The sequence below is a fragment of the Ischnura elegans genome, chromosome 8, assembly GCF_921293095.1.
Source record: "Ischnura elegans chromosome 8, ioIscEleg1.1, whole genome shotgun sequence".
Lineage (NCBI taxonomy): Eukaryota > Metazoa > Arthropoda > Insecta > Odonata > Coenagrionidae > Ischnura > Ischnura elegans.
The window spans coordinates 102,558,990-102,573,046 of NC_060253.1; the positions used below are offsets into that span (position 1 = coordinate 102,558,990).

Consider the following 14,057-nt stretch of genomic DNA (forward strand, 5'->3'; position numbering starts at 1 on the left):
ACCAAACCGAAGGCCGTGGGTTCGAGTCCTGCTTGGGTATGTTGTCCCTATCCTAGGCATGGATGTTTGTGTACAATTAATAGTTGAATTTTATGAAAACCCCAATGTAAAGGCCAAGTAGCGTTGTCTTTGGTGGTGTGGCAATGAATGAAACAGAAAAATGAATTAAAATATGCAGAAATAGTTTTTTTTAGCGGGGGAAAGACCATTTTGCTTTACAGCTTGCTTTTAGGGAATTTCTCTTTCTTTTCCTTCCCTCTTCCCACAACTTGGTGGATGTAGAAGTTTGATATCACATTTAAGTTCCCTACCCCAAGTAAATCCATACTTCCAGCTGCCATAATATAATGCATTGTGTGACTAAAAGCTTTCAAATGAGCTCCATGCCGGGATATTATAGTATGGGTCTGTGATTCTTTTTCTAACAATTCTTTTCTTCTTCCTGTCATAGAAGCAATGCTTAATTTTGGCTGGAACTTGCCGGAACAGCATTCCAGTACCTCTCATAGAAAATTGGGTTGCGTCGAAAAATTCATCATTTTTTTGTAGTTGGTAAAACATGATTCCTCATTGAGACTTTTATTACAAGTTTACATAAATTGTAAGTTCCAGAGGGGCTTAAATTTGAAAATTGTGTGGACTGAATGTGTTGGTATGCATTCCAGTACCTGTAGTTTTAGAAATTAAGCACTGCATAGAAGTAGCATTGACAAATTTGGCTTTCAATATGAGACTTTTCTTGGTGCAGTCAGAGCTGCCAAGTGGTGTAATTTAAGCTTTGAATGGACGAGAACTACATTAAATACAGAAATGTTTGTTTCCTAGGGTCCTCTTGCAAAACTAAGAAATGATTTTTAAATTGTGTATTGTTGTGGATTTCTTACTGTGTTTTTCTAACTCAAAATAATTACTAACAATTGTCATTCACACTGAAAAGTTCGCCTTATTTCTATTGACTTCAAAATTGGGAGTAGGATGTATAATTTTGGGGTAAAATATTTTTAACTGGTTACTACCACCCCCCACATTAAGTCAAAAGCATTGCCCAAATTTATGATAGTAATAATTACATATTACATTTTATTGTTTTTTTAATCCCTTATTTTAATTTTATGAATTAATTGTCCAGTCAATGCATTTTACAATTATTTCTTTCTTTCCCTCCAGCCATTACATGAGGCAAGTTCTTGAAGCCCTTCGGTATTGCCACGAGAATGACATTGTTCACCGGGACGTTAAGCCACATTGCATACTCCTGGCAAACAAAGAAAACTCGGCACCCGTGAAGCTTGGGGGCTTTGGCGTAGCTGTTCAACTAGTTGATGGGAGACCCCAGCCAACAGGAGACGGTAAGTTGGATTAATTGACATGTTTTTCATTCTAAGTGTGATATGTGTTTATTTTTTAAACGTTTTATCAATAATAGTTCAATGGAATCCCTTTCCTGGTGTTCTCAATTACCTCTCTATTATGTCATTTTAAGTTGTTTTAATTTAGCAAAATTTCCTTTTATAAAATATTCCCCTTTTCTTTGATGCTCCTTTTACAGCTCTTATTTTAAATCTTCTGTCAATTAGCATTCATAATTATTTCAAGCAGAAAATGCTTTATATACAATGGATTCTAAATTTTATTTTTTTCATCTACTATCATGATGTTACTATAGACTCATTTTTATGACCTCATTAAAAATTATAAATGAATTCCTTTCTATTTAACTAATCTTTTTAAGGAAACTTACACCATCACTTTAATTACGGTTTTATTTACAAAATGCCGTGTCTAACAAATTTTATGTGTGTTGAAATTTATTGAAATATTACAAGTAGGTGATGTACTCATGGATATTCTCATTATGCTGTTTTCCTTGCCTGGAAATGTGCACTTACTTCCATGCATAAATATTAATAAAAAAGTAAAAAGAAATATTTTTTGTTCAATAATTGGTCATTCTTTACAAATCTCACTTCTATTTTTATTCTTCAATGGGTAATGATAATATTTTCATCCTTTCCATTTTTTCCTCATTTTCTGTTGTACTTTTATTATTTTATTTTTAAAATGTCTAATGGCTTTTACAGTTTAAATTTATGGCATTATTTTTTATAATTTTTTTATTTAAATTAATGAGAGGAGGTTCCAAAATTAATTCTGAAGAATCCTTATACCTAATCTTAAGAGAACAATAAGGGAATGGAATTTTGGGAATAATCTGTAAATTGTTGTTTTGGGACTTCTTCAAAAGCAAATTCCATCACCGATTTACTGTTAATATTCTAATTAAAACAGCATAATGATCATTGACATAATATGTATTGCCAGTGTGTATTACTCATAAAATTTTACCATTATATCAAGGTTTTCTCATTTAAATAAATTCCTGTAGAATTAACACTCAATGGAAGGTATGGCTCATATGATATTTAGCAGATGCAAGTGTGAGTCATTGATATATGCATATCAGTGGCAGATAATTAGTGATTCTGTCTTGGTTATGGAACTTTACGTGCCAATATGTGAGTTCTCTATGCTCGATGTTCATGAGGAAGTACTGAAATAATTGTATTTGTTCAGTTTAGATTCATATTAAATCTTATAATTCTTCTGCATAATGAGTAATAACTGATTATCATTCCAATAAAAACTTATCTAATTGAAGAATATTTGAAGGAAATAAAATGAGAGGTCAATAAAGTTGCTGTTTTCAGTAAAAAAAAACTCAAAAATTATTTAGATTTTTCATGTTGGAAACTACTATTTATTCCTCTATTTAGGATTATTATTATTAAGGACTATTAAGTTCTCTTATGCCATGGAAACGTAGTAATGAATTAACATACCATTTCAATAAACTAGTTACATAATAATTATTTACTAATCATATTGATTTTCTGACAGGGTGGCTATTAGTTGAATTAGTTTAGTTTATATTAATATGCATAATTACATTACTAATGGTTTTGGTTCAAATGCATTTTATAACATAGATGGAAGCATATGCAGTTTATAATATTTAATTTTTATATATTCTGATAGCTGAACATTATTTTTTATTTAACATTTTATTCATAACAACTTTGTGCTGGTTTAACTTTTATGATGACTGTTGAGAGGTAGATCCAGAATGGATGTAGGAAGGCATCTTTCTGTCTCCTGAGGTGAAAAATGTATTCCCCTTGGTATATATGTACCAATATGATACCAATGATAGCGTAGCATACATATATACCATCATATACCAATGATATCATAGCATTTAAGTAGATAACCCCTCTGGCATAGATTTGCCTTCATCCAAGCACTTGATCCTTTATCAGCCTGTGCAATCATCATTGTCATTTTATAAGAAATTTACTTTTATTAATTAATTTGAGTCTGTTTTTAGAATATATTGAACTGAAAAACAAGGCAAGTTATCCGAGTGTCACCAACAGGTGGTGATCAAACTTTGCAGGGTTTTAGAAAATGAAATTCTGAGAAAAAGTGTTTTTGCTCCGTCCTCCAATGGGAGCCTTTGTTTTTTTTAATGTTATTGACAGAAAGTATAAGTAAAAGGTTAAATTTATGCTACTCAGGATAAATTAATATCACAGCATAATGGCCATTCTCATTTACAGGGATATTTTTACTTCATTGCTAGGACTCCAGAAGAGTGCAAAAGAGAATTTCTAGCTTTTTGAGTACTTTATATTGAATATATTTCAAAAACTGGGGCCCTTTGGACAATTGAGCAAAATACCTAGTTGTTAAAACACCTTCTTAAATTTCATTTTCTATCGGCTGCAAAGTTAGTTGAATTGCTATCTGGTGGTAGCTATAGATACCATCCCTTTTGGTTACCTTAACTTTATATTTAAATATTTTACTTTTCCAAGAAGTTTACATGGTGGTAAAGGTTATCATATATGTATTCATAAACCTTGATGCAGTGTAAATTAAACCCTAAAGAATTCCTGAGGTTCTGCAAAGGTTAACGAGTAAGTTAGGCTCCTATGCTTTGACTCATTTTCAGCCTTCTATATTTGTAGAAAAAAATTTATTGGTTGCCACACGTAAAGATTTTGGTTTTCCATACTAAAGGATCTCTCAACTGACATACGGGACTCCTTATTGGATAAGATTAATATTTGTTCCTCGTTTAGGTAGGACATTTTCTTCATTCTGGTGGAGGTAAAGAACATTTCAGGTTTGTTTTGGTGGCTGTTTATTAATAACTTGCATGTCGATTCTTTTTTCTCTTCTTTGCTGTCTTCTTTTGTACCCCTATGTGCCTTTAGTCATTAATGGAGTCAGATTCTGGTTTTATCCTGAAGATTTCAGTACCATCTAGATCATCCAAATAAAAATATTTACATATATAGTGATACTGGTACATTATAGTAAGGAAATGGAACTTTATACCTGTATTTCTCTGCACTAGCATATTCTGACATTGCTGGTAAAAATTATTTGATAATTTGGGATTTATTTTTAAGTAATTTACGAACCACTTAGGTATCAGCAGTCATTAATCTGATTTCTCAAATAATTAAAATTCTCATCCACTGCATTTTCTCGTCCTATATAATAAGCAAAAGGCACATCACATTACTTGGCCAATTCACTAATTCAAAAATAATGGTATTGCAGAAATATTAAAAAAAATATGTGACACACAGCCATAGGTAACATTTTTCCTGCCTCTTGATTTTAATGGCGAGGACTCATTGCAGTCATCCACCACTGTTGGTCTCAGTTATAAATTATACTCATGAAAAGCATTAAGGTTTCAATTTTACTTGATTTGCAAGTAATTAAAATGGAGTTTTAGCGAAAAACAGAGTTTTTAAATTTTTAATGGGCTTTTGCCGAGCATAAGTACTGGAACATGTTCTCAGCAGCTCTGTTTTTGAGAACCGAAATGAAATCATGTTCATTGACCTACAGCCGGCTACTGATTATCCGGCTGCAGTTTATCCATGATGCGAATTATCCGTGTATTAGTTCACGCTCCTTTGACGTTTTCCGCAATTTTTATAAAAAATAAAATTGATGTAAAAGCACCACGATACATAATTGCATTTTAATGCTATCCTACAGCGACACTTTGCAGACGACGATCAGCTGTGGGAAAAAACTCTTTATTAATTTTAGACAATTTTTCAATGGTCAACAATGGGAAAATAAAGCTCTGAATGATTCCGTAAAGCAATCTATAATAACTGAAAATGTACGTAAATAATATTAGATTGTTTAATTTACGTTAATCATGGAAATGACCAGAAATTTAAGTGAAAGTTTGGATTATTGGTGTTTTCCGATTATTTGTGGTGCCTCTCCCCGTCATTAGCCCAGATAATCTGGAGTCTGCTGTGTTTGGTCTCATCATGACTGAAAATTTAGCACGTTGCGTAGCGGGGTATTTAAATTCCTAGGAACGCACATTCTGGGTGGAGGAGTCGAGATTGGAAATATGCTTTTGGTTTAAACATGGTTAAAAAGCTAATATTTAGAATATAACTTTACCCAATCAAACGTTATGATGCATCAGTTCATTATGAATAGCGAAAACCAACTGAAAATGTACTAATGAATACGTATTACACGCTTTAAAATTGTTTAGGTTGACGCGCCTAAATGACGAGAATCTTCGTCATCCGTCCGGAACGTTCGGGAAAAAAATGACGAGAAATCTCGCCATCCGTATCTGTGTTTATACTTGTTGCTGTACATGAGACTTGACTGAGACAGGAAATTTAGTCAGTATGACTAACTTTAGTTCAAAGGAATAGATGTTTAGTATAAGATTAGTATTGGCCCAGATAGGAAAAATTGTTGACAACACTATCTCTAAGGAAATTTCTTGATATTTTAATTTTTGAAATGCGATTTCAGTTGTTTTATGAAAATTTTATGAGGAAATGATTTAGTTTTCAACTGCCAAGATTACTTAAGGTTTTTCTTTCCTTATATCTTGAGGCAACGATATGGCTGCTGCTAAATCTTTTGGCTTGTTAGAAATTATACATGAACACTTTTTATGGTGTATTTCACATGTGTGCAAATTTCTGATGAAGTGCTGAAACTTTAAAATATCTTTGCAGTGTCTTGGATGTGTAAAATACATTTGTAAATTGAAACTTTTGAATTTATTGATAAAAAAAATTGTTTCTATGATATTTTAATGGGTCACAGGTCATGTATTGAAAAAATGGACTCAAAATGTATCCTATAAATTTGCACATGAATTGTCTTGCTGGGAAAATATTGCCAGTGATTGTTTATTTTATTTTGGCTACAGTTTAAGCCATATGCTGAGGTATTTGAGTCTTCTCTTGTATTGCAATTCACAAAAAAAACATAAGTTTTCCATGAATCTGACTCTATAATCATTTTGTTGATCTTTTTAAAATAAAACTATCCTTTACTGTGCCCTCATATCCAACCCCAAAACTGCACTACTTCAATCCAATCTCCATCACGTGCCCCCATGACATTGGCTGTGGACATGCAGACATCTTAATATCAGAGTATCGACCCAACCTGAGTCACAGTGGGAGGCTGTATTTGAAGGCAGATCAAGAGGGTAAGGGTGTGGTGGTGCTATCAAAAAAATGCACCAACTACTTTTCACTCGAATCCTCTTATGTGGCTGGGATGTATGCTACTGTTGACTTCTCTATGTGTGTCCAAGTCTTTTTGCTTCTGTTTTATGTTTGTATATTACTGAGCCGTTACTTGTCAGTACCTACCCATTTTTCCCCACTTCATGTACTTCTTCTATGTGCAAGTATTTTGCTTTGTGATGAGTTGAAGGCTGATTCACACCTTGACAAATGAGGGCAGATGCTGCACTGACTGATTAGCCATTGCCATATGCTACCTTGTTTGTGACTTGTGCTAAGAAATATACTATTATACTGCATGGAATAATGCTGCAAAAGTTACTGGAGCAAACATGGGCTATAGTGGGTAAATTAAGATTTTCAGGCTGCTGTGACAAACTTTGTGTCTATCTTGCAAACATGGGATATGATTTGTTGGCACCCCATTCATGCTCTAAAAGTCATGGTTGAAAGAAATATCTCCTCCGATAGCATGATCTAACATGCTATACAACCATTTTGAGAACTCCTAATTTAGAGGTATAACTCTAAATGGGTAGATTTGAGAAACTAAACTTAGATGAGTTGTAACTCTAGAAGTGTAGCTACTACTTTGAGCCCATATATTCGTTAAGGCTAATGACGGGAAAGCAATGAACTCGACCTAGATAGTATATTTCAAACTTAGTATTCATCTAGCATAACTCAAATTTCTCCTTCAAGAAATCAGATAATGATGGCTTGTTTCAGAAAATAAGAAAATATATAGGCATGTTATTGAGTTTATGTAGAGTTTACAATTCCCCTGCCTTAGTAACATATTTTTAAGTATGTTGCATCACTATTGCTTTTCATTAATTATTGTTGTTCCCTATGAATAAAATATTTATTTTATGTACTCACTGTAAGTGTGTCAAAGAGCCACTTTCACATGTAGAGTTCATTTTTTCATTGCTCTCTCCATATTTTCCATTGTCGTTATCTTTTTCTCACTTCACCATTCATGAATATTTCACATGCACTAAATCTCGGGTCAACATATATTTATTGAATGGTTTATTAAAAATTTCCTGTTTTCACCGTTGAAGCATTAATTTTTTTACACAAAATAATTACAAGTAAATACTGTGGATTTTAATACAGCTCTTACATACGAGTCTCACCGACAAGCACTTATTTTATGTAGCAAGTTAGAAAATGTGTATTTATTTGACATTCTTGAAATATGAGAGTGATGAAAAATGTTCAATTATGCGGGTTTATTATTGGTGCCCTCCAAGCCATAATATTTTGCATTTTGATTTTTATGAATCAGTCTTCAGATCATTCTTAATGTTTGGTACGTTGTTTGATGTTTTAGATCTGTATATGTATGTTCAAATAATAACAGAGGGATTACCTAAATTATGAAACCATATTAAACTGCCAATTTATAATCAAGGAGATGCTGGTGAAACAAATTATTCTATGGTCTAAATTAACCTGACTGTGATTGTAACTCATAATTTGATGTCTAAATATTTGTAATTTAAAGCATGAATAGTCGCACTTATATCTTCCTTCATTACAACATTGACAATGTGTCAATAATTTTGATGTGTACGTGGTGTGGGTTATCAAGATTTTTCATTGAATATGCATGTAAACAATTATGCTGTTTTTAGTTATTAAACTTTAATCGAGGAATATATTATTCTGACTTATGTCACAATGTGGTATCTTCTAGTATTAACTTTCATAGATTATCAACCTCTACGAGAGTCTTAGAATAGATAAATTTTTGTGAAGTTTGTCTGTTTTGTAATATGTGCTATCTTTATATTGAATTGAAATTAAGTTTGAATGTACCTTTATTAGAGATACTAAAACTTCTCCATAACTCAGCAATCTTTTATTGCAAGGCCAAAACAATCGATTCACAGTTAAGCTCTCTAAGTAATGCAAATAAAATTGATTGTAGCCGCTAATACTTTGTGGAATTCCATTATTGTTGATGGAAAGTAATTGTACTTTGCATATTCCAAATCATATCATCATATTCCAAATTTCATATTGAGTGGAATTTTTCATAGTACAATTACTTTTCAGTCATAATAATACAAATGAACTTAAAGAGATGCACAGTACCAATATGCCCTACTGGCAGGGTCCCATTTAATCAGACAACTGCATTACCCATGGTTTAATTTATTCTTATTCAGGCACGTGTCTTTTAATTAAGGAAATTTCTTATTAATTATTCTCTGAATTCAATAGAAAATAATTAATTTTCTGGGTGATTAAGGGATGAAAAAAAAGGGAAGGCACCTGCCCCCCCCCCCCTGCTCCTCGCTGGGTATGACCATGTACCCACATGAATATCATCGATAAAATTTGAAAATTTATTGATTGAATTATTCACTTGATTACAAACCAAAACCCACACCAGTAGCGGGAACTGAACAGGAATCAGAGCTGGCACAAAAGTGGGAACCAACCCAATTCTTGTGCCATTGGTTGCGATTTAATTCAGGGATGCTGAAATATAGTGTTAAATATTTGGAAGATAGTTGAGGGGGCATGGAATAGCATCAACAGATTTAGGAGAACTGTGGGGAGAAGGGAATCTGGGGAAGGAAGGAGCGCACGACCCAAGCGGTTGGATTCCACCCTTCTCTATGCAGATCTAAATGCTTCATTGATTTGAAAGATATTACACACTGCAGTGGCTCAGCGAGGAGGGGTTTTGGGGGGTAAAACCCCCCAGAACTCAGAGAAATTTTAAAATATAACCCATTTTACTTAATAGGATAATATTACTTATAGAATAGACTAAGAAGTAATAAAATATCCCTCAGAAAGCTGTAATACTCACCATTTTGAACCATTTATCTTAAACATTTTCTGGGGGAGGGCACCTGCATCTCCTGTATTCCATACCCCCAGCATTAGCTTCTCCTAAAACCCCCCTAGCCTTAATTCCTTGTTGCGCACCTGATGTGCTGAACATCCTCCTCTGTATCTGTCTTCTCCTCCTCATCTTACTCTCAAAGAATCCATTTTAGACCTTTTGACTATATCAGTAGTAACTGAGTTTGTTGTTTACCCTAAAATAATGTTTCTTATTGATGCTGGTTTAGAAATACATAAGAGAGAATATTTATGTACGAATCAGTATCTCAACCAGTCAGTTATATGTACTACATGCAAGGGTTAGCTGCTATAACTACTTAGGCATTCATCACAGTGATGTTCATGTTTTCCAAACTCCTCTTCATACAGGGATTTCACTTGAAATGGGCTCTTGCAGTTCTCAGAAAAATGAGAGAGGCGTGAAGATTTTGTTCTCTCAGTCTCATGACTCATTTTGAATGCAAGAGAAGCTTAACAGGCCAGTCTGCCAATCCACTTTCAACCACTCAAAGAGATAGTTAGCATCTGGGTTGGAGGCTGAGAGGCAATTTGTCATTTTTATTTGATTGAAAAGAAAGGTAGTTGCTAATAATTATTGTGGAAAAGTGTAACTTCTTTTCATTTCAACATGTCGAACTTCCACTGTATTACGCCTGAATCTGTTGAACTTACATTTGATTCCTGATAGCCAAGGCAGTGGCTATACAGGGTGGAGAAAAATTCTGTCCCAAAATTTTAACCCAGGATAGCTGATGCCAAAATGATGAACAAAAATTAGTAATTATGTTCAAGTCAAAAACACACCCTTTAGCTGCGGGAGTGTCAAAATTTTTCTGCCACTGCTTGCGGGACATGAGTGGCAAAAATATTTTTCCGTTGACCCCAGGCGTGTGCCTAGCAGGTAGGGGACCCTCATAATCCAGGACTGCCCAACCTTCCCCCTGAAGACAGACCGTGAATATAGTATGTCCTTGGTAATTACGCAGGGACGGAAGACCCACCACCAAAAGTATAAGAAAGAGAAACCAATGCTTTTAAATAAGTTTCCCCAGCTAATGGACAACGGGAAGAAATATAAATTCCTAGGAAATGCAAGGGTTCATTGGAATTGTTTTCATCGTGAATGTGCCTTGGAGAGTAGGGAGCTCTCTCTGGGAGAAGGGATAATCTGGGTAGTGTTACCCGTGGTGAGGGTACCCATACCTCGAAAGATGCCTTTGTGCTCTCTGCCACTAGGTTGGGCCTAGTTCAAGCAACCGCGGAAAGGACGGCAATAAATTCTTAAGGAAAGGCTGCCAGTGGTAAGGAAATCTGGTCAAACATTGAAAAATGTTTTCCTCGCACTCACCGTGCAGACCATTCAAAATCGTTCCCGCAGCCTTAGGGTTAAATCACGGAAACTTTGAGCCAAGCGCTCTGATTGGCCGTGAGTTTGCTCTGTGGTCAGATGATCTGAACAACTCACGACTTTGAATGCTTCATTGCCTGCTGGAGATTGCATCTTGCTTTAAATGTCTGCCCTTGCGAACCCATTTAATCATTCGTCGATTGACTGGCAGTGCTATGGTTGTAAGTTCGCACAAACAAACTTCCCCCGTCCTGTACTTTTCCAACATGATATGCAACTGTGTCGAAAAGGTGTTTAAATATGGTGCATTTTGGCCTAAAGCACAGTTAGTAGAGATACGTGAAAATAGCACTTTCACTTTAATTTTGTAGCACTTTCAATTGCAGTTTATAGCATTTTGTAGCATCTATTGTTTTCTTTATTTTCATAATGTAGCACTATTAGTTGACGACAAAGTGTGATGAAATAAGTTGTGTGAAAAAATATGGAAAAGTTTAAATAATTATGGGGTATAACAATAATAAATTAAGAAATAAGACAAAGTAAATAATGAAAAATGATATCACTAGCCTGAATATCATTTACACTAGTTGAACATCAACATTGAACAAGTTTCAAAGCCTTCTTCCTTCTACCGGTTGCGTCTGTCAGTCACAACTAGACTGTACTGGCTGAAAAACCTCTCTGCATAAATGATACCAACTGGTGTCCAGATTGTATGGAATGCAGCATTACCAAACTCAGTTTTTATCTGGGCAGATGGTGAGAAATATTTGATTAACATCACAGAAGCTACAATCAGGGTTCTCTCTCAACCTCGCTAATAGCCGCTGATGAAAATACAAGTAACCATCTATAAGCAGTAAGGCCCACTGTCAAGTGGTGCAGCGAGGGGCGGGATCGGCACTAAATTTACGAACTTAGCCATTGAAAATCAAATTTGTAGTTTAAATATCATGAAAGTCCAGTCATCTCGCCTATGTCGCATTTATATTCACGTTTATCGCATTTATTGCATATGCAATTTTCACGTATCACTAATGATTGGTAATTTTAGTTCCTACGAGCATCAGCCATCCAGGGTTTGAAGTTTGTGACACAGTTTTTCTCCACCCCGTGGAAGGGGCTCTCAATCGATCCACCCTGAGACACCTCCGAGTTTCTTATCCAGACTTCCCCTGATTTTGTTTGTTGAAATTAATTATTAAATGTGTAATTAGGTAGATAATCCAAGTTAATGGATAAATATCAGCTTGGGTGCCAATTTTGGACACGTAAACCTCACTCCTGTCAGTGGTATATCTGGTTCCTGGGTTTTGGAAGTAATTACTCCCCTTATTTAAAAATAGCAACCATTTTAGTCTAACTTAGAGCCAATGGAAAATGTATGTAAGTGCTTATTTATCTGTCATGGTGATTGAAATGACTGCTGGTGTTGAATAGGTACTTCTGGTATTTTGTTCCACGGTTCTTAAAAAATATTTCTAAGAGGACCTTTTCTTATTCATTAAGTGAAGTACTACCATAGTATTTTAAAATATGCAAAATAGGGAAAGCATCTCATCAATTCAGTGGTACCATACATCATGTTCTGCTTGAGTTTGTGAACATAATTTGTTTTCTATTATAGATGTGTTGCGTGGATTTCTTTTGATTTAAATTCCATTTGTTCTCATGACCCATTTCCTGTAGATTTCAAACAGTCTTCAGTCTGCATATCTTGCATGACTCCTCTTTACTCCATCTTCAACTTGGAATCCTGTTTTATTATTGAGGTTATGAAAGCTATTTAGAGTTAGTAAAGGCATAGTCATAGAAATTTATTTATTGGAACAATAAGCTCTAGGTGTTGTAACTCTGTTTCATAAAAAGTTTCTGTTTGATAAAAAGAAATAGAATAGCAGTGATTTTATGCTGGTATTTACATTTTGGAAGCATTAATTAGTTGAAAGAGATGAATGTTTTCCAATTTTTTAATGCTATTAAGTTCACCATTTCTATGATATATAGCCTACGTGTATATATGTATTCAGTGATGACCTTTTATCAAGAAAAAGTAATCACTTTAATGACATTGTGTATATTATTTTATATTTTAAATTTTACTTGCTCGTACAAGTTCCTTTTTCACTGGTCTAGTATACACACAGTAGGAATGCATTCCATTCCTATGAATTTTCTGATTAAGATTGCTGAGGTCACCCATTTCCCGGCGGAGTTATATTTCCCCAATTAGAATAGAAATGACCTCCTTGAAAAGTATCTCACCTATCCAACCCTTCCTTTGAGTTGAATCACTGACTGAGTGAGTGGGTCTACCTTAAAAAATTGATATGTGGAGCTGAATAACCACTGGCAATGTAAGGGCTACAGTAGCCATGAACCTCAGCCCAAGCAGTACTCAAGCTTTGTACTCACGGTGAAATTGCTCTAGCCAAATGCTACTCAGGTATTGTGCAGATAGGGTTCGTCTGCTACTAGATATCAGGTGAACAGGGTAGGATCAAAAGGTAATAGGTTTGAATTAGGCAATTTAAAATTTCTTAATAAACTAATTGGTACAAATTCTTAGTATTCCTAGCACCCTTGTGCTTCAACACATATATAGTGATTCCCACTGCACATAAGCCTTCTTGAACTCGCTTTCTGGGATCGCCTTCAGACAGCTGTCTTGGTCCCTTTGACGTCATCAATGAAGCTGTATCAGTTTCCCTTAAAGCCTTGCCAGAGCCAAGGAAAGAGAAAGAAGTCTGGTGGTGCCAGATTTGGACTGTAGAAGGAATAAGGCAACATGGCAACGCTGTGCTTGGCCAGAAACTCCCAGTGGTGCAGTGTGGCATGGCGCATTGTCATGGTGGAGCTTCCAGCAATCACCAATTGCTTGCCACATGCGGAGGACACATTTGCGCCACCTGTCAAGCATGTCCACATAAGGACTTACATTCACACTCTGTCCAGAAGTTACAGTTTCCCTGTGAACCACACCATGCCTTTAATTTGGCCATATTTTCATCAATCCTTGGAAGTTGACTGGTGACCGTCATGCTATGTTGTCTTCAACGAGCTCTCTTCCCTTCCAGAATAGCTTATCCCTCTCGAGCAATGTTGAGCGGCTCATGGCAGTATCCCTGCAGGCATCCATAACCCTTGGGCTGTGGGAGTTTATGATTTTAATTGTCAGCCAGAGCAGAAGAGACCCCCTATGCAGGAGGCACCCCCTACCAGTAGGGCTG

General features: G+C 35.2%; 1 protein-coding gene across 1 annotated transcript in view; it reads left to right on the plus strand.

Annotated features, from left to right (window-relative positions):
* The window catches only part of LOC124164475 (peripheral plasma membrane protein CASK-like), a 527,806-nt gene that overhangs the window by 475,135 nt on the left and 38,614 nt on the right, over window positions 1-14,057 (plus strand). Inside the window, exons 5-6 of the mRNA XM_046541802.1 lie at window positions 1,168-1,349; window positions 6,494-6,565. Coding sequence (XP_046397758.1) covers window positions 1,168-1,349; window positions 6,494-6,565 — 254 coding nt within the window. The remainder of the gene's footprint in view (window positions 1-1,167; window positions 1,350-6,493; window positions 6,566-14,057) is intronic.